Here is a 26,014-nt window from a genome sequence, read left to right as displayed (position 1 = left end):
TCTGAAAATCCAATAACTTGATCTAAATATTTTACAATAATGGGGTATGGATCCATTTAAGTTTTCTATAACCTTATTGGAATGAAGTCGATTTCCATATATAGGATCCAATTTCTTATTGGATCAAACTTGGATGTAACTATTGAGCTATATTCAAATATGTTGTGGTTCAAATTTGGCCCGAGGGTGACCACGTCGGGGGAGTCGAGGGAGCTACTGGCCGGGGCGGAGAATGAGGAGAGCCACCTCCCGCGCGACGGCATACCTGCACAAAGCCTCACCGGTGGTTCCGGTGAGGGCCCTTCGACACCCAAGTTAGAGTGGATCTTAGTTGGTCCAAAAGTTCTCTTAGTGTTACCTAATGGGCCTATATATAGTCTCCGTAGAGGTGTCCAGATGGCGGAGGTATGACCTGTCCTCATCATGGGAGAAGATAGGTTTTAGACAGATGGTGCGCAGCTAGAGCTTGCTTGAGGCGCACGGTATAGGCCGTTTCTGTGAACGATAAGGCATTGACGGATGCGACGGGGTATGGCTGGAGCAGCATGGCGTTGTCCACTGTCGTTAGCCAGCAAGCAAGCATGGCGCGGTGACGTTGTAATGTACGGCCATGTAGGTGGGCGTGGGCACGCACGAGGATGCTATCATGGGCGAGGCCGAGCTCGATGAGGGGCCACAGCGTATATTCAGAGAGGTTGGCTTGGCGGTTGCTGAGGTCGGCCTCACTTCTCCGGTCCCGAGGTCGTCCAGTAGAGCGCCTCGAGCTCGAGGGTCGGGGCGCGTTAATGGATAAGATGCCCCGAGCTCGGTCGGAGCGCATTGGCGAATATAAAGGGCGCCCCGAGATCGGTCGGGGCGCGTCGGCGAACATAAAGGGCGCCCCGAGCTCGGTCGGGGCGCATCGGCGAATATAAGGATGCCTCGAGCTTGGTCAGGATGCGTTAGCGAATATATAAGGGCACCTCAAGCTCGATCGGGGCGCGTCGATGAGTATAAAGGGCGCTCCGAGCTCGGTCGGGGCGTGTCGGCAAATATATAAGGGCACCTCGAGCTTGGTCGGGACGTCATTATAAACATCAGAGGAGGTTACTGCAAGTCGTGGCAGCGGAGAGATTCGGCCGAGGTCAACTGAGCCTTCGACAGAGCCCGAGGTCGGACTGGCTTTTAGCGGGACCGAGGTCCGGCTCAATCGGTGTTGGGGTCTATTTGGCTAAATTAGGTGGTCCTATTGTTGTGAGCAGGACGATCCATTTTGCCCCCCATCAAAATCCAACGACCCGATAACCGTATGAATGTATATATGGTTGCATTAATTCCTTTTCTCCATGTTCGGATTTATACTTTTCTCGAACAAGCTCTCTTTAACTTTCCAACACCATCATTTCAGTTCCCAACACCTAGGTGGCACTTATATTCTGATTCTCTTTCAATCAAATCTAACTTCAATGGGAACTTAAAAATCATTCTCAAAGTAATTGTTTTTTTTTGAAAACCAATCATTTACTTCCCATGTCGTGCTCCTTTACTACTGCAATCTGCCACAAATTCACCATATATGGAGGACTGTTGTGAGGAGTCCTTGTAATTTTGGGAATTGTTGACCTTTGCTAGCTGTCTAACTAAAATCATGCGCTCCAATCCTAAATCAAATACAATTATTGATTGAGCTTGATGCGAATTTTGAGCTTTCTAAATTGATGGATCCCAACATGAATTCGAACTTGATTTTTCTTTATCAAGTTTGGATGTGGATACAGCATGGATCCAACTAGAGTTTGACCTGATTACAACCCTACTAAAGAGAAATGGAGGGAGCAAGAGGGCTCTGTAGTTTGGAAGTTTCACCAATATCCACCTGTAAATTTGTCTCAACACCCAATCCAAAATATAGAAATATTTTAATTTTTTAAAAATATGATTTTTTTTTAATTTAACCTTTTCAAAATAATGTGATAGAGAGAGAGGAAATTGGAACAGTCTAACCACTGTGAGATATTGGAGGTGATTGGGGGGCACATCTCATGATGAGGGTGGTTGGCAGACCTTGTGTATGTAATACATGTACTGGAAATCACTTGAAATCGGGTAGGGGGGAGCATGGCCCCCCTCTGATTGGCTCTCCCCATGTTCTGTGGTGATGGGGCTTCTGATATTGAGGATCACAGACCAGTCTCAATGCAGGACTTCTCTGATTGCAGATCGCCAATTGGTTTTCTTTTTTGATCGATTTATCAATGGTGGTGAGTTGCCTATTGGAAGCATGGCCTATGATCTGATATTCAGTATTTATCATTTATTTTTTGTTTATCCTTACAATCGTCCGTGCTGATCTTTCCTGTTTCATTTATGCTTTAATCTACACTGAATGTTAAGTGATGCGTTACATGTTACTAATCATTCATGATCCATACCATTGTTCAAACCTCGAGTGTTAAATGATATGTTGTGTTGCATATGTTTGGTTTTAGAACTTATATTTAGTTAAGTTTACTCGAAATCTTCTCCTTAATTTAGTGTTTGTGGGTTGATCATTGAATCCAGTCCTTCAACCACTAATGAAATATATTATTTTTCATCAACAAGTTGTGCATAGAAGTACCACCTATTTACATTTCCAAATGAATCTGTTGGCACAACCCATCTGTTAGAATCTGGTGAAGTGATTCTTTTGAATGTGAGTTTATCAATCGAGGTTGAGTAATCAATTTGATTGAATACTTGATAAAAAATCAAGTGCTGCATATTTTATGCTATCTACCTCTCAAAAACTAAACCATCCGGTTATTATATTTTATCAATCTAGTCATAGCTTTTCATCTATTAATAGAAGCATCAAAGAACTTGGAGTTAAGATCATCACGCTGAAACCATTGCATTGCCTTTTTACCCTTAATTGACTCTCTTCTGTTCAAGAATAGGGTTTATGAGTTTCTCTGGAAGTTGTGCCTGAATGTCTACAACTGCAACCTTGGTGTGATCATTCTAAGAGGCAGGAAAATCAGTTTTCTTTTCCTGTCCAGATTTTATGAGATCTCTTAGTAGCCTTCTACTTGCTTACAAACCAAACATTGGCTTACGTTTGGGACAAGAGTTGAGGGATGCTGTAAGCTTCCCAGAAGGGCAACATGGTCAGTGGTATCAGGCTGTGAAAGATATCTACCATGGAATTTGGGAATAGATGCAATAGGTCATAATATTACGCACTGCTATCCAAGGTTCACCATCTTGGTACTAGACCCTGTACCGGTAATATATTGGTACATTTTTTATATGCTTGGTAAGAGGGTTAGTTCAGCGTATCGGCACTGAGTATGCTTCCCATAAAATGTAACAGTGCAATACCGGTATGGTATGGTGCACTCAATTTGCACCGGTACTAACTAGAATGGCGTACTATGCTGCTATCAAGTCTACAAAAAATTCTGCTAGAGACATGAGCATCCTGGGTCGAAGTCCATTTATTGCCGATTTACATTCCAGTGTCTTCATTCATGCCCAACACATGCTTATTCCTACCTTTCCCCCCCTTTTTCCTGTTAATATGAGCTAAAATCTTCCATGGTAAGCAACTTTTCCTATTTTGTATATTTCAGGATGAATATCAGAGGAGAATTTCTGCAAAATTGCTTACAATGGAAACAAGAGCTCAAAATGGTGCTGGAATTAATTCTTCACTATCAGTCCTTGCTACTGAGAGCCAAAATTTAGCTGATCCAGGAATTGGCACAAAAGGTATTAGTTTTTCTAACATGAAGCATAATATATCTTTCGGTTTTTTGATTTATATTTTTTGACTAAAGAGAAAGACTTATTCTAGTTCAAAGATTATGGAAAAAAGCTTCTTTTGCCTTTTCATATATATAGTCTTCTTATTTTGATCCAGTATAATCTTAAAGCAGGTAAGGCCCATTAAACTTCTCTATTAGTGAATTCTTATTCCATGTTGCATGTTTGCCATTTCTTTCCATACATGTTTATCTGCTTGTCTGGTTATGCTGTCTGGGACATTTGGGTTAACTTGAGATAATATGGTTTCATGCTTTTCTCCAAACTATTAACACATAGACACATGTTTTTTTGGTTTCCATGTCTTTTTTTCTTTTTAAGCTTTCTTTTCTTTGTATCATTATACCATTAGATTAACAAGGATTGAAAAGCCAAGTGAAAGCCTTGTATTGGCCAGTATTTACTGTATTTATCTGGCCAATATGCCCCTGCATATGTTGAACTGGGTTTGTGGCTTTGTGCCACTCCTTTTGGTCCATATCAGGGTGTATTGGTTCTGAACTGGCCCTGAACCTCGCCAAACCAAGCAGTAAGATACTGCTTGGGATGAACTTTTAAAGGTTCTTTGCTTGAAAATATTCAAAAAATTGTACAGACTGCTATAATGATTATATGTCTAATTAAGTTTGAATAAGGATGCTTAATTAAATTTTAGACTTGTTTAATTTTTCATTAATTAGGCATATATTAAGATACTGCAAGCTTAATTGTCAAAGTTAACATAAAATCATTTTCTTAATTTAAATCTGTTTGATCATCTGAAAAGGAGCTACGAAAAAATTTAGAAATTTGTTTAAGGAAAAAAATAAATTTTCTTAATTGTTTATGTTGGTATTGCATATTAGGGTTCCCTGGGGGCTGGGGCTGTCCTGCATCAGTGCTGGTCATTAAAAAGACATTCGATGTACCAAATAGAATATGATGACAAGTTATTGAATCTAAAAATTAAAATATGAAACTGATGGATTCAGAAAATTAATTCAAAACATAACATATATGCAAGATGAAACATATAACTGCTGTCATGCATGCAAGATGCTGAAACAAACATCGGTCTGTAGTCTCTAAGAACAAAAAAAAGAAAAAAAAACTAATTGTTGAGAACAGAGATAATGAGAGTTACTAAATTCTTTGAGTCATAGGAGATGGGATATATATCTTGCGCAGTTTATTTGCTGCAGTCGCAATTAGGAATTTGCCTTGTTCGTTTTCCTCCATGCTGGACTATAGATTGTCAATGAATCCAAGATGTTTGTGAACAGATAGCAAAATTGATGCTCAAGATACCTTTGCAATTTAGGATTAGGGTTTGGAAGTAGGAAAAAACCAACAAGTGGATTACAGCTCTGATTATCTTCATATCTGAAACATAAAGTTAGCAAAAAAGAACTGACAGCAGATCTTGTGGTGTGTTAAGGGACACAAAGAATATGGGACTTATTTAGAAGATTGCTGGGCTGTGAAGACTTGTGTCGGGGATTAGAAAAGCTGTTGCATGGCTGAAATCATGCTGGGTGAGATAACCTGTCAGCAGTCCAGTTTGATCCTTTAGGAAGGCCTGTTTGATGGCTGCTAACAGCACCTATATTAGGTGGTGCTAGACTGCAGTATAGGACCCATGCACGCGTGTTTAGTCTATCTTTTGTTGTGCATTGGAGAGATCTTGTGTACTTGTACAGGGTTAAGAAACCCAAACAAAACCTCGGTCGTTACAAATAGTATTAAAGCGGACTCGGCTCATTGCTTATGTGTGACTAGTGGATCTCACAGGTTGATCATGATGTTTGTGATTGGATTTGGACCATTGTCCTGACAAGAATGCTAGGCTTTACTCTAAGGGAGTAAGTGAAGACCCATACAGGCGCATGTTTAGTCCCACATTATTCATGCATTGGGGAGATATTGGGTATTTATACAGGGCCAAGGAACCTAAACAAAACCATTCAGCTAGTCTTTTCAGGTGAGGTCCTAGGTTGTTACATGCAAAATGAAAGAATAGTAGAAAAGAAAAAAATAGAAAACAAGATGCAAAGAAAGAGTGAAGAAACTTATGGAATAAAGAAACGTACCTGACTGAAACTGGTTTGATTCTCACTTCCGAGGGCCTTGGATCTGATTTTCCATAAAACCCTAATAGGAGAAGCCTTAAATAGCCATGTGCTTAGTGTTCTTGTTCTTGCTACAATGATATGAACCATGGAATGCCGTACCGGCCGGTACGGGCCGGTACGTACCGGTCCAGTCCTAGACCAGTACCGGAACGGATAAAAAACCGGTATTTCCCGATTTTTTATCCGAACCGGCCGGTACGGGTGCGTACCGGCCGGTTCGGGCCCGTACCGGCCGGTTCGGAGCCCGTACCGGTGCGAACCGGCCGGTTCGGAGCCCGTACCGGTGCGAACCGGCCGGTTCGCATCGGTACGATTTTTTTTTTTTAGAACCACAGCGCCGCGCGCTGTGGTTTTTGAAACCACCGCATACCGGCCGGTACGGTACCGGTACCGGCTGGTACGGACCGGACCGGACCGGACCGGTACCGTACCGGTCCGGCCGGCCACCGGTACGCCGACCGGTACCGTACCGGTCCGGCCGCCCACCGGTACGCCGACCGGTACCGGTACGGCGGACCTTGATATGAACTATATTCTGCACCTATTTTTATTCGTAAGACACCGTCTTGCCTCTACAATTATGCATGTGACTAAACTAATCACTTAAATTCAATCTTTTTCACACTAGACTGAGTAGAACATGGACTAAAGGGACTAAAACAAAAGATAAAATTATAAGTAAGACTCAAAAACCTAACAAGCTCCAATGGTTCGAATGATGCTTGATGATAAGGTTCACAATACCAATTTGTACTTGTACTGGTACCATTCTAGGACCATGTTAGTATAGGTCAGCTTATGGTATGAATACTCGGTAACCCCCTTGTCTCCAAATTCATGGTGCCACATGATCGAAGTCAATCCAAATACTCGGAAAACTTCTTGAGTGTTGTGTATAAATGCAAAATACTCAATCCATCAAACATTTTTATTTTCATATGATTAATGGACTCTTAGATTATTAGATATATAAATAAATATTCTTTTACTTATTTGCATGTACTCTTGTATTCTATTATTGTTAAGCAGTCTATGTAAATAAATAAATAAATCTTTAAAAACATGAAGACATGATGCTTCTGTGGAATGACATCAGTTATCATACAATTTGCTTTCTTTTTATTATGTGCACTTATCTTAGGAAAATTTATTGATATTAGTTTTTTCTTGATACAAATTGATCAACTTGATTGTTACCAACTTCTTGTACCACTTCAAAAACCTTAGCAAATATAGAGAAGGATGCACTTAATGTTACCTTATTACTTACAAAAATGGAGCATTAAGAAAATAATTCATACAAAAATGTAAATAATGAATTTGGAGGCCAAAATTAGTTGTACAGGTGCATAATGTCCATGTGAATGTGTATCGGTTAATGCCTTATGTTGATATACTACATGTTATGGTATATATTAGCCGAACCATCGAAATTGGACGGTTTGGTCCATACTGAACCATCCCGAATTGGACGATTCGGTCTATACAAAATCGAACTAGTCAAGAATCAGGATGGTTCAGATAGTCAGAAAGGTTTCTGCAAAAGTGGCCTTAAGGCATGTCGAGTTTGTGTATTATAAATTTAACGAGGCTTGCGATGTCCCTTAAATAACCTCCAAGCCTCCCTGACCCCTTTGATTGTTCGACATCTCTCTCTTCCTTCCTCGTTCCTCCCCCTATCCCCTTGGGTCCTCCATAATTAGAGTTTTGAAGCTCCATGTTACCCAACCGTAGGCTCCATCGGTGATAGTGACACTGCGCTCTCCTCAATCGTTGTTGAAGGTGACTTCGATCCCCTCGATCGTGACCAAACTTAGGTACTGCTCTCTTTGTTCCCCCCTCCCTCTTTCTCCTTCTTCCCTCTCTCCCCGTCGCTCATTCACCCCTTCTTCTCTCCCCACCCCCTAGTTATCCTAAGATTAGCATTAAGGTTAGGGCTTTTCTCTCCTTCTCTCTCTTCCTCCCTCTTCTTCTCCCTATCTTCCTCTACATGGACCCCTCTCTCTCCCTCTCCCTCCCTCCTCTCTCTCTCTTCCTTGTTTTCTTCCCTCACCGTACTTGAGTGTGCTCTTAATCGGAGTGGTACGCATGTGTACTGTACCGAACTGTCGCCGGCCAGTATGAGCCTTGGTACCGGTCTGGCAGACCTTGGCATGTGCAATACCCACCTTTGGTTTATAGATTGTACATGTTAGGTAGTTGATATTTCAAACATTGCATACTAACTAGTGGATACACTTTTAATGTGTTATAGTGGATTGCGACATAGGTCCAGATACCACTACTAGTTAAGTTATCTTTAGGATTGGATAAGTGATGTAGCACATGGTGCTGCAAAATAAAGGAGAAAAAATAGCGGACTCGTGAATGAATAATAAAATTAGTATGAATTTTGCAAAATAGCCCACTAAATTTGGATATTTGCTTCTTAAGCTTTCTTGTATGATCATCTTATGCTGTAGAATAAAATGAGATAGTGTAATGGTGACGTGAAAGCTAAATAATAGATGAATATATCTAAAAGTATAAGAGCATAAACATGAGGGCAGAAAAAATAGATGTGTTGCAAGTGTCCTTGCCAAGGTTTGGTGAACAGGTATCGTGAACCGTATTGGTGAACTATCGGTATGGTATAGTATGGGCTGTGCCATGTTGAAGTGTACTGAAATAGGGAGAGGGAGGGGCAGAGAGAGAAGGGAGGAGAGAGAGGGGGAGAAGGAGAGGGCAGGAGGGACTATAACTAAGGTTTGCCGTCTCGGTACCGGACCCCGTACTGGTGCCACACTAATATAGTATCGATATAGTATTGTACATATTTTTTTGGCGTACCGAGTGTCGGTACGCCACCGATATCGGTACCGATATGGTACAGTACGTTCGGTACCGTCCGGTTTGGTACGGTACGACATACCATGATTATAACCCTAAACCTAATAGAGTGAGAGAAAGAGAGAGAGGGAGCAGAGGGACTTACCAGTAACGGCCGACATTGTCTGCGAGTGGCATCCGACAGCATAAGTACCTTCAAAGGCAGTCCGAGGAGCGAGTGGATAAGAAAGGGCCTCGAAGGCTCTCAAACCATAGAATGGGTGGGGTGGAAGGCATTTTATATATGAACTAACTTGAGCAGCTGTACCATCCTAAGCTAGCATCGCTATGGCTCCGTACGAGCAGTTCGACTTGGTTTAGCATTCCTTGCTAACAAACATGTTATAAAGAGCCACTCACAATATATCTTCGTAACTTTGAACTTAATGCAGGAATATGAGCTAAAACATATGCATCATGGGTTACTACGATGAACTTGAGATCTGCTCATGACCAAATATATCTTAAGGGGCATATATGATGGTGACGATATATATTGAAGCAAAATGCATTTAATTGTATATGTAGTAGTAGTATCTCTTATGCATGTTTTCAAGTAATCAACTTTGTAAGCCTAAAGCAAAAATCCAAAGGAGGAGATAGATGGAGAATTTGGCAATAGACTTGTTTGTTGCCCCTTTGATGCTCGAGACACATGGAATCAAATGGTCATGATAAAATCATTCCATACATTCTAAACCGTTGACTTAACTTTGGTATTATCTCCCATCTCCCATGATCTTTGTATATAATTTTTTGAAAATATAATTCCCTAATGAATCAAATATTGGATGAGGGTTCTATCATTTATACCTTCAATTAAGGTAATTTATTTGAAAGGCCACTTAGGTGAAGCAACTGTACTTATTGTAGTTTACTAATTCAAAAGTTTGGTTTAGGAAACTCTCGCTATCATAAGTAAGGATTAAAGTTAGTGTTCACATCATAGTCCAATGTTCGGCGAGCCAATATTGGATGTCGTACCAGCTAGCTATTGGTTTGATATGGTATTGGTATGTGCTATATCGAGCCAAGGTGTAAGAAGCATTGGGAGAATTGGAGGAGAGAGGGAGAAACCTGACCCTAGCCCTACGAGGAGGAGAATTAGGGGAGAGATAGAGAAGACAAAGGGGAGAAAGGGGGTGAGGGGGAAAGGGTGGGTGAGGGAGGAGACTGAGGGAGGGAGAGAGAGGTGTACCCGTTCGAATGCCTGGATGGGGATGGCATTGGCATTGGTCTTATTCAGGGTTGATGGCGTTGGCATCGATTGAGGGCATCAGCATCGATGTCAGTCTTGATGTCGATTGAGGGAATGGTGTCAATTAGGGTTCGACAGGGGTGAGAGATCTGAACATAGTCAAGTGTTCAAAGTTGGAGGATTTTAAGTTATAACAAGCTAAACCATCATGATTGTTTGAGCCATGTCGATTCCTGGCCAGTTTGGTTTGGTATACCTTGAGCATGAATCGTCCAGTTTGGGGTGGTTCAACATATGCTGCATTATAACTTAAAAGTACATATGAATTGTACCATGCCAACAGGTTATTTATAAGATGTGAGGATGTGTACTTCCATTATTCATGCTAGCTCATATTTCTGCATCAAGATGATGCATTTTGATACAACCATATATATAGTGGTAAAATATCTATTTTCAAAATTTATCGGCATAACCTTTAGAGTAGGCATGTTAATAACAAACTATCATTATTTATGTTGGATCCAAGGCATGGAATTAACAAAGCTCATCCTATAGAAGTTTCTTGCATTAGCAGTTTATGAGGCTCCCACAACAGCACCTTAGCAGTATGTGTATCACAACTACATTGTGTTTTAATGAGTAACAATATTTCATATCTCTTATCAGAGTTTTGGAGCTCTGTTATATTGTTTGTGTCTAAACATATTTCTATAATGTTAGTTATATGTTGGATTGCTTGAAGCTATGAAATACACATGCTCTATATTAGTTAAAATAGATTCACATTAATTGGTCTTGTGCAAATAAATTTAAACTATAGTTGTTACAGCATTTCTCTGCACTAATTAAAGTCTATTATATTAGATTGATGGTTTTTAAGAAAATTAACTTAGTGCATTTTGGCACGCTAACTTTGTCTTTCTATGTTGGAGTATGCTAAGTAATGATTGGCTTCAGCATGATTTGTATGTTGTGCAGGTACATGATTGCCACAATTATGATGCAAAATACTTCAATCCTGGATCATAAGACACTTCTGGATTTAGTTTCATCCTAGCTTATGAACTTAGGTGATAAAATTGTTGCCTACTTGTTGTGTTAGATGGATGGAAATTAAAAGCAAATGCAGTTTATTGTTACCTTATCATGATTTTTTTGGCATGAAATATCTTATTAATCTTGATGTAGTACATGAATTATATGCCTCATTAATCTTGTTGTATTTTTAAATTACTGAATTTGATAAAACATTAAATTTTTAATTAGAATGGTCTTGCTGAAACAGTTTGTACTGTGACCTTAATAAATGGGCCATAAACATAGCTTGAACAAGTAATAACAGTAAAACTTTACCATGCGATGCTCTTCACCTCATATTTTTCTTTCGACATATTATCTCATGCAACCATAATGAAAAATTTTGGACTTAGGCTTTTAACAGGATATGTTCTTACTCCATATCTACGATATATCTATTTAACTGACAACTCTTTCAGAGTCTTCTCCAACCGCATCGCTTGGTATACAGTCACAAGTTAGCTATGAAGGGCAATCATTAGCTATGTCTCATGTGAATCAGTCTCCAGTGCTGCCACCACTCTTGCCCCAGAATCATCAGCACAAAGCCACATTAGCCACTACACAGGGGTCTGCCAGTCTTTCTCATACGATGTCATCTGTTTCAGGATTCAGCCGGTCCACTGTGGCTAATGCTGATCAGACCTCTCATTTCCAGAGCATATCAAGCGTATCACAGAACTTTGTTAGTAGTTCTGCAGGGCAAGGTTTAACACCAGAAAGATATGCCAATGGACAAAGGCAGAATTGGGGTAGGCAACAACAACCACAGGCATTCATTTCCCAACAACATCAACAGCAATCACAAAACACATTTGTTTACCAACATGAGCTTCAGCAGCAAATTCTGAAACAGAATGTTTCTCATCCTTCACTCTTGCAAGCACAGATCCAACAGCAGCATCTGCAGCAGCAGCAGCAGAATTTTTTGCATCTTAACCAAGTGAAATCTTCTCAGCAACCTTCAATGCAAATGACATCCAGTCTTCAATCAGGCCAGTCCATGGTCCATCAGATGCGGCCTACAGTTACACAGTCAGCTTCACAACCCAACCTTCAGAAAAATCAAATCCAACAGTGTGTACCATCTTCACTTAAGCAACATCCACAGTTAGTTGCAAGACAGAAGAAGCAGGCACAACCTATTATACACCAACAATCATCTTCACTTCAGCAGGAGTGTACTTCTGTTCCTCAACAATCTATCTTGTCGTCATCACAGAAGCTAATGGGTCAGCACTCAAGTATCTCAGATATGCAACATTCCAAGCTACTTGGACAACAAAATAGTGCCTTGAACATGAAGCAGCAGCAGAAAAGACTACCAGGCCAGAAAACTAGTTTGATAAGCATGCAGCAAGCACAACCAGAGTCGAGTCAACGGATTATATCTTTACATCAGCAGCAGCAATTAAGGTCGCAAACTAACATTTCCGGACTGAAGCCGCAACTGCAACCACATCAACAGCAACAGCGGCAGTTGATATTTGGATCCCATTCTAGTGCCTCAAACATGCAGCCAAATGAATGCACAGTGCCTTCCTCGCAACAAACAAAGGCTGTAACACAGCAACGAATCCAGCAGCCAACTGTTACATTCTTACAATCACAAGGTCGGCTGTCCCAATACCAGTCATCTCAACAACAACTGATGCCTCAGGTTCAGTCTCAGCCTCCACGATTGCATCAACAGTTGGCTATGCATCAGCAGCCAAATTTGTTACAACAAGAGATGCAACAAAGGCCTCAATCTTCAGGCGCACTGCTTCAACCTCAAAATTTGATTGAAGAGCAGAGACCATATATTCAGTCACAAAGAGGGCTTCCAGAGGCAACATCTAATAGTAAGTGGGGGAATAAATAGTTTTGTTTAAAACTTTAAATGATGTCCTAGATGCCCTTTATGTTTTTACAACCCTTCCCACTGTTTATTCTGCTTTCTACTCTTTATTTATCCCCTTTATTGATATTGTTCATTTCTTATGAATCTTGCGACCCTTTCTGCAGTTTATTATGCTTTCTACTCCTTTTCTATCCCCTTTATTGATATTGTTCGTTTTTTTATGAATCATACTGGTTCTTCCTTTCTCATGTCAAATGGCTTCTGGAATTTACCTGCTCTGTGTTGTTTTTCCTTTTTCCCAGATTCACTGCATAAGGTTGTGATGAGTTTCAGAGTTTTTGAAACAGGCTATGGTGAATTATCATGTCAATTGCTTATTATATCTTTGCTTTATGCATTAGAAGTTCTGTTGCTACAACATCTTTATAATTTAGATACATCATTTCTTCTTTTCCATGGTAGGAATTGTATATTTATTTGATGTCTCAACCTATTTGAATCCATTTCTTTTGTTTGTTTCTACCTACTTTGGATGTTTATACACGAGCTTACACATTGGAAAATTATCCCTCCTGCTCTGTCATCCCATGTGCTTTTGGGATTGGCTTTTTAATTGACACTCTCTCTCTCATAACTCTCCATTAAAAAAAAATATTTTACAGTTTTCTGTACCTTTAAGCATTTATGTTGCTCCTTTGCTTGCTTAAACTCTAAGATTATTTGCGTAATTATGCCTAAAGTATAATTAACAGATTGGCCTTAAAGTATTTACTGATAACAGATCTTTTGATGTATTCCAACATAATCTGATAAGGCATTGTCACCTGAGTTGACGGATAAGTTGCTGTGCATTTCACCTCTTTTTTTCCAACTAATATATTAAATTTGTTTGATGGAGACACTTACCTGGAAACCCATAGGGGCTTTTTGGTTGACTGGTTTTATTTAAAAGAGGTACACAATAAGCTCAAAATGATTGATTTTTTTATAAAGATGGCAGTTTGGTTGGTTTCCATAACACCTTTTTTGTCAAAATTAATAGGGTGAAAAATGAATTTTATGAAAAACAAGTCTCCCATTGCTTTTCCTAAAGCTATGTTACAAAGAATTATGTTTTATGGTATATATTTTAGTAAAACTCGCAAGGAACCAGACAACCCCTTAATATTTTGGACAATTTTGTGTTTTTTATTATCTTTCAGATAAAATCTTCACAATTCACATTGTGTATTACCTTTCAATCTTTAGCATGCTTTTTTTTCCAACCACTAGTCCTATCAAGAGAAGTTCATAGTGAGTCTTAAATCTAACTATTAAACTGTAAGCTCTTGTGAATTTAAATTAACTGAGAAGAAAAATAAAAGGAGTACTACTACTAGTGGTCTTCTTTGTAGCTTAGGTACGTATGGCTTGTCTTTAATTTCTTTGATTTACTCTCTATCTATTGTCTTCGTTATATATATATATATATATATATATATATATATATATATATATATATATATATATATATATATATATATATATATATATATATATATATATATATATATATATATAATGAGAGACTTTGGATATATAAGTTTTTATTTTTATTTTGCAGAGAATACTTATAAATTATAACAACTGAAAATGGAGATACATAAATCGCCTTCTTCAAACACCTCTAAGGCTAGGAACTAGCAAGAAAAGGCCTTCAAATTGCATGTTGGGTCCATTCCGAATATGTAATGAATGTCATTAATTGCTGGATACAGCTACTAAATGTGTCGAGTACTTATGTATTCTATTTTGTAAAAATAAAAGGGCTCCATGTGCTTATGGATAGACCTGGGAATAATTCCTCGATACCTCAAGGGATGATAAGCAGGTTTTTTTTCCTCCTTTTCGATGGATGTTGATGTTTCACTAATGGATGGTTAATTTCAGATTCCCATGTTGATGTCATTGTTTGAGATTTATTATGGCCCATGAAGTTGAATGATGACTGAATGATAGAGTTTGTGGATTTTGATCTTATTGTATGAAGTGTAAGCTATTTTTGTGATAACCCTTTATAATCTATGAGTGCTTTATTTATGTACATGTAAATAATTATTTTATATAGTGAGCTTAGCTATATCATATTTTATTTATCTTTTAAATTGCCTGATTAATATGTATATATTGTGCCATATCATATCATATATCCATGCCGTAAAGCTTGGGAGGATTTTCTGAATTGGAATGTCATCAAAAGTATGATAAAAATTTTCTATCTGATGTGTCATTTGTGCGAACTTACTCTTGAAAATGTGTCTTTTCTAAATTCATCATTTTTTATGATTAACATGGGTTTGTTGTTGCCCCCTTCAATAAAATACTGGCTCTACCAGTTGTCCTAGCCTTGGAGAAGTCCTAGGGTTGGATGGCTCATTATAAAATTTTTCATATAGTGAGGTAAACTAGTTCTCACTAAACATATCTTTATTTCACCATGTGCAGCTCAAGGTTTTTTAAGTCGATGTACAGATTTGTATTGGTTACTGGCTGGTACGGGATGACTGCATTGAATTATGTTATGGGTTGTATATGTACTAAGCAAGAATAAGCAGAAGGTGTGAAAACACCTTCAAACTCGTCCTTAGTGGTGTCAAGTGGTGCGTGGTTCATTAGAAGTTGGTTTACAGCAGTTTAAGGTGGTTTAGGTCCATTGGTCTAGGGATCAGTCCTAAGGGGGTGCGAGATGCCGGATTCTTGTGACAGTATGAGCCACTGCAGGATGTAACATGGTATTTTAGTCATTAGGATTCATCAATCACTTACTACCTGCAGACTATATTATGTGATAATTTTCCATGGGCAATTCTGATGGTAGATGGTGGACCTACTTAGAAGTTTGTGAATTGCATCTAGACTTGAAACTTTTGCAATGATGTTGATGCACAATTGATTTCAAAAACCAAATTATTTCTATTATTTTTGATACTTAATAAATCATTAGAGATTTCTTCCACGGGCATCCTAAAAGTACAATTTTATTGCTTTCGGGTTTTTTTAGAGTAGTAAGGTTGTGATAGAATGGGTTTTCAACTTCATGTTAAATTTTCTCTCATCTTATAATATGCCGGAATTTAGATCCGCCAGTAAATAAAGTAGAAGTCCTATTCAGAGAATTATTTACGTCTAAGATAAGGTTTTGTTCTGCTTATTGAATAATAATTTTACATAATTTTGGTTCATATGATTTTTTTATTGGTTAACTAAGTTGAATCCTGTGGCTGAAAGATTGTTAGCAGTTGTTGTTTAATGTCTATCTTGTTGGCCTTGGGTTTCCCTTGAAATATTCCTACTTGCCTAATGCCTATTTCTTTCAGCTAAATGTTTTCTTTTTTCAAAAAAAAAAACAACAGCATTGGTGGATTCTACAGCACAGATTGGAAATGCAGATGTCGTTGATCGGCAAGAGGAAATCTATCAAGAGGTGACTTATCGCAGCTTTCCTTTCTTGTAATTTCCATTGATATATTTTTTGTGTTTTATATTATTCATTTGCATAAATCATGGTCTGCCGTACCGGTCCGGCCTGGGACCGGTACCGGATCAGCATAAAATCCGGTACCGGTAATTTATTGTTGAAGAACCGGTACGGGACCGGTTCGGACCGGTACGGGACCGGTACGAGACCGGTTCGGACCGGTACGGAACCGGTACGGACCGGTTTCGTACCGGTCCGGGCCGCCACCGGTACGCCGACCGGTACCGGTACGGCGGACCTTGGCATAAATGAAAATTCATTGCAGTGCTAGACAGACCTAAGTTGTTCTTTCAAAAGAATAGAGATGCCCCATGAAGTTTAATCTGTTGGTTAATTTAAAAATTAAATTAGCATAAGAAAGAAACTTAGAGATTTCACCTCTGCATTCTATTAGTTTTGATGGTTTTCCTCAATTGCAGATAATGTCCTGGAAGAAGTACTCTACAGAGCTCAATGAATTCAATGGAAGGATTACTCTGAAGATTGCGCAGTTTCATGTATTATATCTGTTGACCCATAAAGCTTTAGATTTCCCTACAAGTTAAATAGAAGAAATGTTTGAAAATCTAGTTTTTTTCTGCTAATCAATCTTGTCTTCCCCCTTTCCCCCCTTATTTCTACAGCATGAAGGTGTCAATGCGGCGGCAACAAAACAATCAAAACAGTTTGAAAAAGCAAAATCGTGCCAGTCTGCATCACGGCTCATATTAAATCTTTTACATACATCTAAGAGTCACATCAATTCTGATGTGATGAGGAAGTTTCCTTTGCTTCAGAATTTTATGAGCAATTTCATAAATTCAAGAAAGAATAGGAGTGTTCCTTCTCAGCCTCAGGGACATTCTCAGTCCATGCCACAGCATCTACCATCTCAAGTTTCTCAGCTGCAGCAGCATGATAATCATGTAAACGAGGTGCAACGGATAAACTTGCCGTGCTCGGTAGCATCAATGCAGTCAGCTGCTGCACCAAGCATGCAGCTTGGATCCATGCCTTTATCAACGGCTGTTAATGTTCCAACAACACAGCAGAACATGGCAAATACACTGCAGCCAACTCCTAGCTTGGATCCAACGAAGCAAGGATCTTTGGACTCCATGAAACAGGGAACTGTGGGCTTGGTGCAACAGGATGATGTTGGATCCTTGCAGACTACCATCAGTGCATCTCAACAGCTACATCAAGTGACACAGTTGCCGCTGCACCAGATGCCACAGCATCAAAAAAATGATGTAAATGAGTTGAAGGGGAGACAAAGCTCTGGCATCAAATCAGGATTATATCAACAACATTACCCTTCAGGTCAGCACCATAATTATTCTCATCAACAACTTAAGGCAGGTGTCTCTTTTCCAATTTCTTCTCCTCAAAACCTTCAACCTACTTCACCTCAAGTTTCTCAGCATTCATCGCCTCAAAAAATTGATCAGAACATTCTATTGTCATCTCTTCCAAAAGAGCAAACACCTTCGCAGTCTGCAAACTCAACCTTTATTTCGTCTCCTTATGCTCCCACAACTCCCTCTCCAGTACCTGGAGATCCTGAGAAACATTTTAGCATTTCATCATTATCAAATGCTGTAATTATTGGACATCAACAAGCATTTTCTTCCCCTCAAAGTCATCCTATTACTATCTCTACACCTGGGATTTCAGCCTCACAATTGCTTGAAGAATTTTCGAGTCCAGATGGGTGTGAGGCGAATGTTGTATTTACAACTCTGGGCAAATCAAATGCCAAAGAACAGCCTATAAATCGCTTAATCAAAGCGGTCAGTCAACTTTTCTAAAGCGCTTTTATATATTGGTCTTTATATGATTTTGTGAAAACTTGGTAATTAATCAAGAAAAGTTATTAGATCATTTTCTATGTTCAATTATTTGCATTCATGGATCTGAAATATTGATTCTCAACATCTGCAATATAGCTAAAACTTTGTAAGTGTTTATTGATGAGGATTTTGCTGCATTTCACATTGTAAAGCTAGATTTTTGTAGTCATTATGAATGTTACTTACATGTTATATTAACTTTTAATCATTATGAAGTTACAGGCTGCATTGAATATGGGACATGTTTTTTTGATATCATTTAATAAAAAATTTCATTCAGACATCCATGTATCTGAAGTTATTAAAATTTTAAACTTGTATTTTATTTGCAAAAGCCATGTTTTTACAAGGTTATTTAGTGATTGATGCCGCCATTTCCCATACGCATTCTTGTGCCTCTTGAAGCTCCTATTAGTTCCATGGAATCGCTGATTGAATAGATTGATGATCTTGTGTGGAGCTGTCAAAGTGTAAGCCCCAGTCAAAGTGATCTCAATCTTCAATCATCAATCCAACATCTTATCATGATTGGGGGTCCTGCAAGAGAATTACAGTCTCTCTTTGAAAAAAAGAAATCATATCAGTTGAGGTCAAAAGGAATTTCCTTAATTCCAGAAATTTTGTGTTTTTTTACAATCACCTCATCAGTTCAAACCCGATTTTTAAATATTTCATAATTTTTACTCTTTTCTCACATTCTTCCGTTTTTTCTCTTCCTTTTTCTTCTTCTTGATTCTTTTCCTTAAAATTTTAGAAATTACTTTTTTATAAACTAAGAAACAGCTTCCAGTTCTGCTTGAACTAGTGTGAGCTAGTTCAACAAGCGGTTGACCTGTTATGGTTGGTATTTGGTAACCTGGTCTTTTCCATGAACTGGATGTACACTGGTAGAGGCCAAAATTTACTGGTTAGGGTGAATTTATTAAATATTGGGCTGTCCAGAATCTGATTCCAACCATTTTCTAATTCATGATTTGATTAAGTAAATAATAGATTTGCTTTCAACTATAGCATAATCTGATGAGAAGGTTTTCCGGTGCATGTCCTTTTCTTTTTTCTTTTCTTCAATTGTTAGATTTTATGCTCTTTTTTTACAACCTACTAATGCTTAAAAGTGCTATCTAAACATTCGAATGGCTGTCTAGAATCTCTAGATGCTTGGATGGGTGTTTCATCCATCAAATGGTTATTTTAATAAATTCTTGAATTGACTATATTTGGAGGCCGGTCTATATGTCTGCCTGGGACATCCAAGGACTGGATGTTAAACATTTTTAGTGGAGAAAGAGCATTATATGTGCACAAGATAAAATCATGTTGGTCAACAATTTCAAGCATTTGCAAAATAATGTAGGGCTCTTTAATTTATCGAGGCTCTTATGTATCTTGTTGTCCAGCCTTTTGGCATGCTACAGCTGCAGGAAGTGAAAAAGTTATTTTTTTTATTTAGGGCTATTTACTTTCTTCGAAATTCTGGTCCAGAGACTGTCTTGTTGCTGCACTTGTATCAATATTTAAACAGCTTGCTTAAAGGTATGCCTCATGTGTTGTAAATATTTCCTATATAAAAATATAACGTATTGGTAGGCGCCGGTACCGGTCCGAACCAGTATCGAACCGGTACCACTGGTTTAGCTTAATTCACGCATCCAAAATATTTGGAAGATACATGCCAGTACGGTTGGCCGGTACCAATTTTTAACACCGAACCAGACCGGTCAGAGCCGGTACTAGTTCGGTATGGGCTGAACCGGCTGGTACAGGCCGGTTCAGCATTCCTTGCTTGGTACCAATTGTATAGATAAGAAGTTAGCTACTAATATGTTAGCATGCATATGCAGTATGTTTTCCAAGTTTTAAGAAGTATGAAAACTTTATTGTTTTTGCTACTCTTTCAGGTACAATCCTTATCACCAAAGAAGCTGAGCTCCTCTGTTAATGATATTCGCTCTGTTATCAGCATGATTGATGGAATAGCAGGCTCAGCACCTGGAAATGGTTCCAGAGCTGCTCTTGGTGAAGATTTAGTTGCCCCAACAAAGTTCCATTTGGAAGCTCAGGAACTCATGTCACAGGATGGAAATAATATGACAAAAAAATTGAAGCGTGATATAACTGCCAGGCCCTTGAATGTTATGCCATCAGCTGGCAGCATGAGTGATAGTTTCCAACAATCTGAACTTGAATCAACTTCAACATCCAATTTCAAGAGACAAAAAGTTGAGGTATGGTATAATCCAATTCGTTTTCTTGTGTAGCATCACTAAATGTTTTCTATTATTAATGTATGTTACCTTTAAGTCTGCAGTGTTCAGCTTTTATGTCTAAATTATAAATTCTTGTGTACAATTAAGCCGTTTTCCCCTAGGATAAAGGTCAATTATGCTTCAGAGTGGTGGTTTTTGTTAGCTTGGACTTATTATACAGAATAAGGAGAGATAGATGAAGATATATGTAATAGAACTAGAGCTAGTTGGATGAAGCGTAGAGGTGCCTTTGGGGTTTTATGTGATAAATAAGGTATTGCTGATAATCTATAGAACGACTCGGGGGTTTCATGAATTTACCTAAATAATAGGCAAGCAAAAAAGAACCAACGAAAAGAGGTGGGTCTAGCAGAAATGAGAATTTTGACATGGATTTATGTTTTTTTATTGAAAAAAGAAAGATCGAGGGTGAAATTCCATTGGAGTTGCTGAAATTATGGAAATGATGGGAGAATCATCAAATTCGGTATGAGCAATATTCAGTGAGGACCTAATGGGGCACCAGCAAAGATAGGTTCTAATATGTTTTAAAAGATGTAGAAGCATAGAAGAGAAGACATAAGGTCACGTAGATGGTGATTGTGAAGAAGGATTTGGAAAAGCTTGAACTAATACTATGGATGGCCCTGGAAAAGTAAAAACTATGTCAAAACTGTTTGAGCTAATTACAATCCATAAAGCCAATGCCATATATTGTGACAAAGCTGGATGATTATTGTTAATGTTTGAGTAAAACAACCCTTACTAAAGAAATTTTCCATTTTTGACAAATTAAAACAACATTTATTTCTTGGATATCAATTAGATAATGATTGAACTGTTCCAGAAATAATTTATGATAGATCAGGCTTAATCAAGATAATAAGGTGGGCTTGTAACAAATAGTCCAGAAACTGCCATATGAGGTTTAATTTTTTGAATAGTACATTTCCAAACAACATAATCAAATCCTCTAAAGATGTAATTCTGTGGAGATGACCTTATGTTAAGCACAAAATTACAGCTTCGAAAGAAAATGCAGATTTTTTTAAAATTATTTTTAGTACATTGACAGATGCATTATGTAGTTGGTTTCCAGAGGTGAGGCATGTCTATGTGAACTGATATTTTATTATTGTATACTCGTTCTTTTCTTTTCTCATTATTAAATTGCAATGGAAATATATTAGACGAGCATCTGGAACTAGTTCCAAGGCTTAAGATGATGTAAATTAAAATTACATGTGCACATAAATTTTTATAAGCCTTGAAAGAACAGTTGCACATTGTCTATCATCTAATATCATCATGCTACTTAGTTTTTGGTATTCTTACTGTCTATTAAGATCTCCTCGATGCAGGTCAACCATGCTCTACTGGAAGAGATCAACGAGATAAATCAAAAATTGATTGGTATGGTGATAACTGCAAGTGAAGATGCTGATATGGTTGCTGCTGCAGCTGGGGGAGAAGGGACAGTTATCAAATGTTGTTTTAATGCTGTGTTTCTTTGTCCGAACTTGAAATCACAGTTCGCTTCGGATCAGATGGTGAGCCCTAAATAGCCAAAAGGCAGAGGTACATATATGAACTCCTCATTGATCTATCTAGTATTGATTCAACATTTTGTTTATGCAGTCTCCAATTGTGCCTCTGAGGATTCTCATTCCTACCAATTATCCAAAATCATCCCCCATACTTCTAGACATGTTACCAAGTGAACTGAGGTGAGATGAAATTGTTGTGATTTTCATGCTTAGGGGGTTTGAGTTCACCACTCCCTTCTATATCTGACCTGCAATTTTTCTTATTCAATCATGTGTTCCTATAGCAAGGAGTTCGGAGATCTTTCTGTCAAGGCATGGTCAAGGTTCAGAATGTCCCTCCGTGACCTTCCACAGCCCCTTTTGCTTAGAGAAATCGTAAAGACATGGGATGCCTGTGCACACAAAGTTATTGATGAGTACGCTCAGCAAACCGGAGGCGGTAGCTTCAGCTCTAGGTTTGGTGCTTGGGAGAATTGTGTCAGTTCGTGACCGTGCTGCCGTCAACAACATGGATTTCTGAGGTCTTATGGGTATTTAGCCATAATTAACTAATCATCATGATGGCCATTTTTATGAAGGATGCCTGTTGAAGACCATAAAAATTTGAACAAGGGAGTTAGCAAACAAACAGCTGGGGACAACAATTTCTTCTGAATTTTTGCTAATTGTAATTCATTTGTCATAGGTCCCATATATATATTTTTTCTTGTGTTATTTAGAAAGCAACAACCTGGCATTCTTGGGGTTTCATATGCAGATTCAACAGCTGCATTAGTGCACTCGAGATGGAATCAATGTCATATATTGTGTGACATAGACTGTTTAGTCTTCTTGTTATGCCATATTGATTATACAATATACTGGTTCAAACCTGGTTTCAGACAATTTCTTTTTTACATTAAAAAATGAAAGTGTACATAATAGAATTTGATTTTCTGTATATCATGGAGTATAACTCCCCTGCAATCAATTTTAGCCTGAGGCTTCCATATGTGGTGCACCTGTCGGCTTGACTGTTTAATGAAGTAACAAACATGTGGTACGAATGAGTTTGGCAACTAAGGTGGCTGAAAGAAATGAGTTGTCCATCATCTTTCTCATACGCGTCATATATGTCTGCTTAAAACCCTGTTATATATGATTCTTGAGTTTTGATGTCTGAAAAGTTGAATGCGCTATATGGAACCTATTTTTCTCTGCGATGCTTGAGAAAATCTTGGGCCTCACGAATCATAAAGGGTGACTTCAGAAAGATTTAGTTTGCTTTGTCCTACTTGTATAAAGATTTACTTTGTTTTTAAGCTCCTGACTTTACAGGCATTGCATAAGCCTTCCATCCTATTTTTTCAAGATGATTCTGTAACTCTGATCCAAATTATGTGTTATGTAGGTTCATTCATAATTTATGGCATGATAAAACTGAAGACAATATTGATAACATAGAAATCTGTCTGATAACAATGCATCTAGCTGGTTTATGAAATTCATAGTCAATTTTTTTACTAAATTTTCACTTTGTTCTCACGCAACCATAATCATAATCAGTCAAACCTTCTTTCAATTATTTGAAAGCTTTACGAATTCTCATTCAGCAAGCAATTCTATTTGGACCTCTCAAATTATTTAAAAAGGTTAGTTACATTTCAAGCTTTACCATTTTGGTTATCTACCTTCCATCCATTTTATAACAAGCTATTCTTACGCTGAATAATCTGCTATTGCAGTCATTATCTTTTTCTTTGTTATAATGCATATAATATAACAAAGGGGGCCCAAACCTGTTACAGGCTGCTGTAAGATTACAAAATCATCTTAAACCTTCTAACAAGAATAGATTGCTTACAATTTGCTACAATTTTTGACTTTTAGTCTTTAGATACAAATTAAAAAATTTTATTTTAAAATAATATATCTAAAAGATGACTCTTATAACAATCCATTGTACGGTATGATTGTTATTTCTATTTTGATTCTAAATTGCAATTTTTTCTTTAAAAGAGTTTGTGCACCTGCATAAATAATAATAATAATAATAATAATAATAATGTTACATCGGATATCCTAATGTTTGTTATTTAACAATAAAAATTTGGAACCACACGCTAACAACAGGGAAGTAAAAGGATGATGACGATTATAATGTTATAATGGCCTGCTATAAGTCTACATGTTGGTCATAGAGCCAATATTTCGCTATCTGTATTACATATAAACTCTAGGGTATCCTTTCCTTATCAAGCCATCTTCCTCTTAGCCGGCTTCCTCTCCATCCTTTCATCTGCGACAATTGGTATCAGAGTCAGCAAAGGCTACGTATTATAACATGCTGTTATTTCTATTTTTATTCTAAATAAAACAATTTTTTGTACAATTTTCTCTCTAAAAGGGTTTGCGCACCAGGAAAAACAAACGCTGTAACGGCTGTTATAACACTCGTATTTTAATATAAAAAATTGAAATCACCCTTTTGTAATCGGGCAAATAACGGCTCAGATTACCGATATAACAGTCGGCGGCAATGGAGGCCGTTATATTGGAATAACGCCGTTATCGGAACCTTAGCCCCTACCCAATCTCCTCTCCCTCTCTCCCGATGTTCTCCCCTTCCCCCTCGGCCGCCGTCCGGTCCCTCTCCGGCCTCCTCCGTCTCGCCGCCGGCGCCGGCGCCCTCCGGCTTGCCCAGCGAGCCCACGCCCGCGCCTTCCCCATTGGCCTCCACCGCCACCCCGTCCTCTCGTCCGCTCTCATCTCCGCCTACTCCCGCCTCGGCTTCCGCTCCCTCTCTCGCCTCGTCTTCGACTCCGCCGCGGCCACCGGCGCCCCGTCCAACATCTTCCTCAGGAACGCCCTCCTCGCCGCCTACTCCCGCGCCGGCCTCTTCATCGAGCCCCTCGCCATCTTCCGCCGCATGCGCACTCACCAATCTCCTGATCATTTCACCCTCGCCATCCTGGCCAAGGCCTCCGCCGAGCTTGTCGACTCCGGCACCGGCAGAGGCATCCATTCCCTCGCTATCTGCCTCGTGTTCGGGTCCGACACCGTGATAGCTGAATCAAGCTGTGGATTTTATAAATTCAATGCCAGTTGCACCCTCTTTATCTAGTGTTTGGGGAGCTCTTTTTGGTGCTTCTGTGATTCATAAAAACCAGGAAATGCAAGATCTGGCTTCCAGGTTCCTTCTTCAGTCAGAACCAGAGAATCCATCAAATTATGTATCTCTATCAAATTTGCATGCCCCTTCTGGAAGATGGGATTGATGAATGGCGTGAAACATGCTACTGTGCTACTAGAATTGTTAGAATTATGTAGTTTTATACATTATTTTTAATTTTAGCAAATTATTTCTGATTTTGATTTGGAAGTATATGATTGAAATATTTATCAGATAGCAGCATATAGAACTAATAATAGGACCAAGCGAAGCCTATTAGCATATTCTTAAGGTAAATGGCTTAGATCGAGGCCCAGCTTGTGGATTAGAAACTTTTTAATTTGGTCCAGATAAGAATTCAATGGGGAGGTTGAGCTCGGGTACTTTGATTCTTAATAATTAAAAACAATAAATCTAATGCAACTGGTTGAGATGGCCGAGTTGGTCTAAGGCGCCAGATTAAGGTTCTGGTCCGAAAGGGCGTGGGTTCAAATCCCACTCTCAACATAACGTTTATTAATCATTTTTCACCGAAGCAAATTACTAAAAAAATTTCTCCTCCCATTCATTTTGACAAAAAACAATTTGCTAAAATCATTTTTGAATCCTACTCTCAATATATATTGTTTTAATGTTTTTGGTAAAACAAATTACTAAAAAACACCATCGTCCATTTTATCTAAGTAAACAAATATTTGTCACATATTTAGAATATACATATATTATTATTATTATTAAGAATATATATATGTATATATGTATTGACACACATACTTACATATATACATACTCTCAACATAACGCTTTTTAATCATTTTTCACCGAAGCAAATAAC

The 26,014-nt window shown here is 38.4% G+C and overlaps 1 protein-coding gene and 1 non-coding gene across 8 annotated transcripts in view; both read left to right on the top strand.

Annotated features, from left to right (window-relative positions):
- LOC103699336 (mediator of RNA polymerase II transcription subunit 15a-like) overlaps nucleotides 1-23,130 on the top strand; it is a 39,780-nt gene extending 16,650 nt beyond the window's left edge. Inside the window, exons 1-10 of one of the 7 annotated variants that reach the window (XM_088718313.2) lie at nucleotides 3,671-3,732; nucleotides 10,945-11,036; nucleotides 11,652-12,887; nucleotides 16,279-16,349; nucleotides 16,823-16,900; nucleotides 17,027-18,175; nucleotides 20,134-20,460; nucleotides 21,843-22,031; nucleotides 22,120-22,208; nucleotides 22,313-23,130. In XM_088718313.2, coding sequence (XP_088574439.2) covers nucleotides 11,027-11,036; nucleotides 11,652-12,887; nucleotides 16,279-16,349; nucleotides 16,823-16,900; nucleotides 17,027-18,175; nucleotides 20,134-20,460; nucleotides 21,843-22,031; nucleotides 22,120-22,208; nucleotides 22,313-22,517 — 3,354 coding nt within the window. In that variant the 5' untranslated portion in view covers nucleotides 3,671-3,732; nucleotides 10,945-11,026 and the 3' untranslated portion in view covers nucleotides 22,518-23,130. Of the gene's footprint in view, nucleotides 1-3,593; nucleotides 3,733-10,168; nucleotides 11,037-11,462; nucleotides 12,888-16,278; nucleotides 16,350-16,822; nucleotides 16,901-17,026; nucleotides 18,176-20,133; nucleotides 20,461-21,842; nucleotides 22,032-22,119; nucleotides 22,209-22,312 lie in introns of those variants that run through there. The other 6 variants (XM_088718312.2, XM_088718311.2, XM_039119784.3 and 3 more) reach the window with 6 other exon arrangements.
- Nucleotides 23,131-25,605: 2,475 nt separating this feature from the next.
- Nucleotides 25,606-25,686, top strand: TRNAL-AAG (transfer RNA leucine (anticodon AAG)). The gene has a single exon. It is a non-coding gene; the product is annotated as a tRNA-Leu (tRNA).
- The last annotated feature ends 328 nt before the right edge of the window (nucleotides 25,687-26,014 follow it).

Source organism: Phoenix dactylifera, chromosome 3, assembly GCF_051530095.1.
Source record: "Phoenix dactylifera cultivar Ajwa chromosome 3, Ajwa_hap1_PhDact_Kaust_v1.1, whole genome shotgun sequence".
NCBI lineage: Eukaryota > Viridiplantae > Streptophyta > Magnoliopsida > Arecales > Arecaceae > Phoenix > Phoenix dactylifera.
Note: the sequence above shows the minus strand (reverse complement) of the source record. Positions and strands in the feature narration are given on the sequence as shown.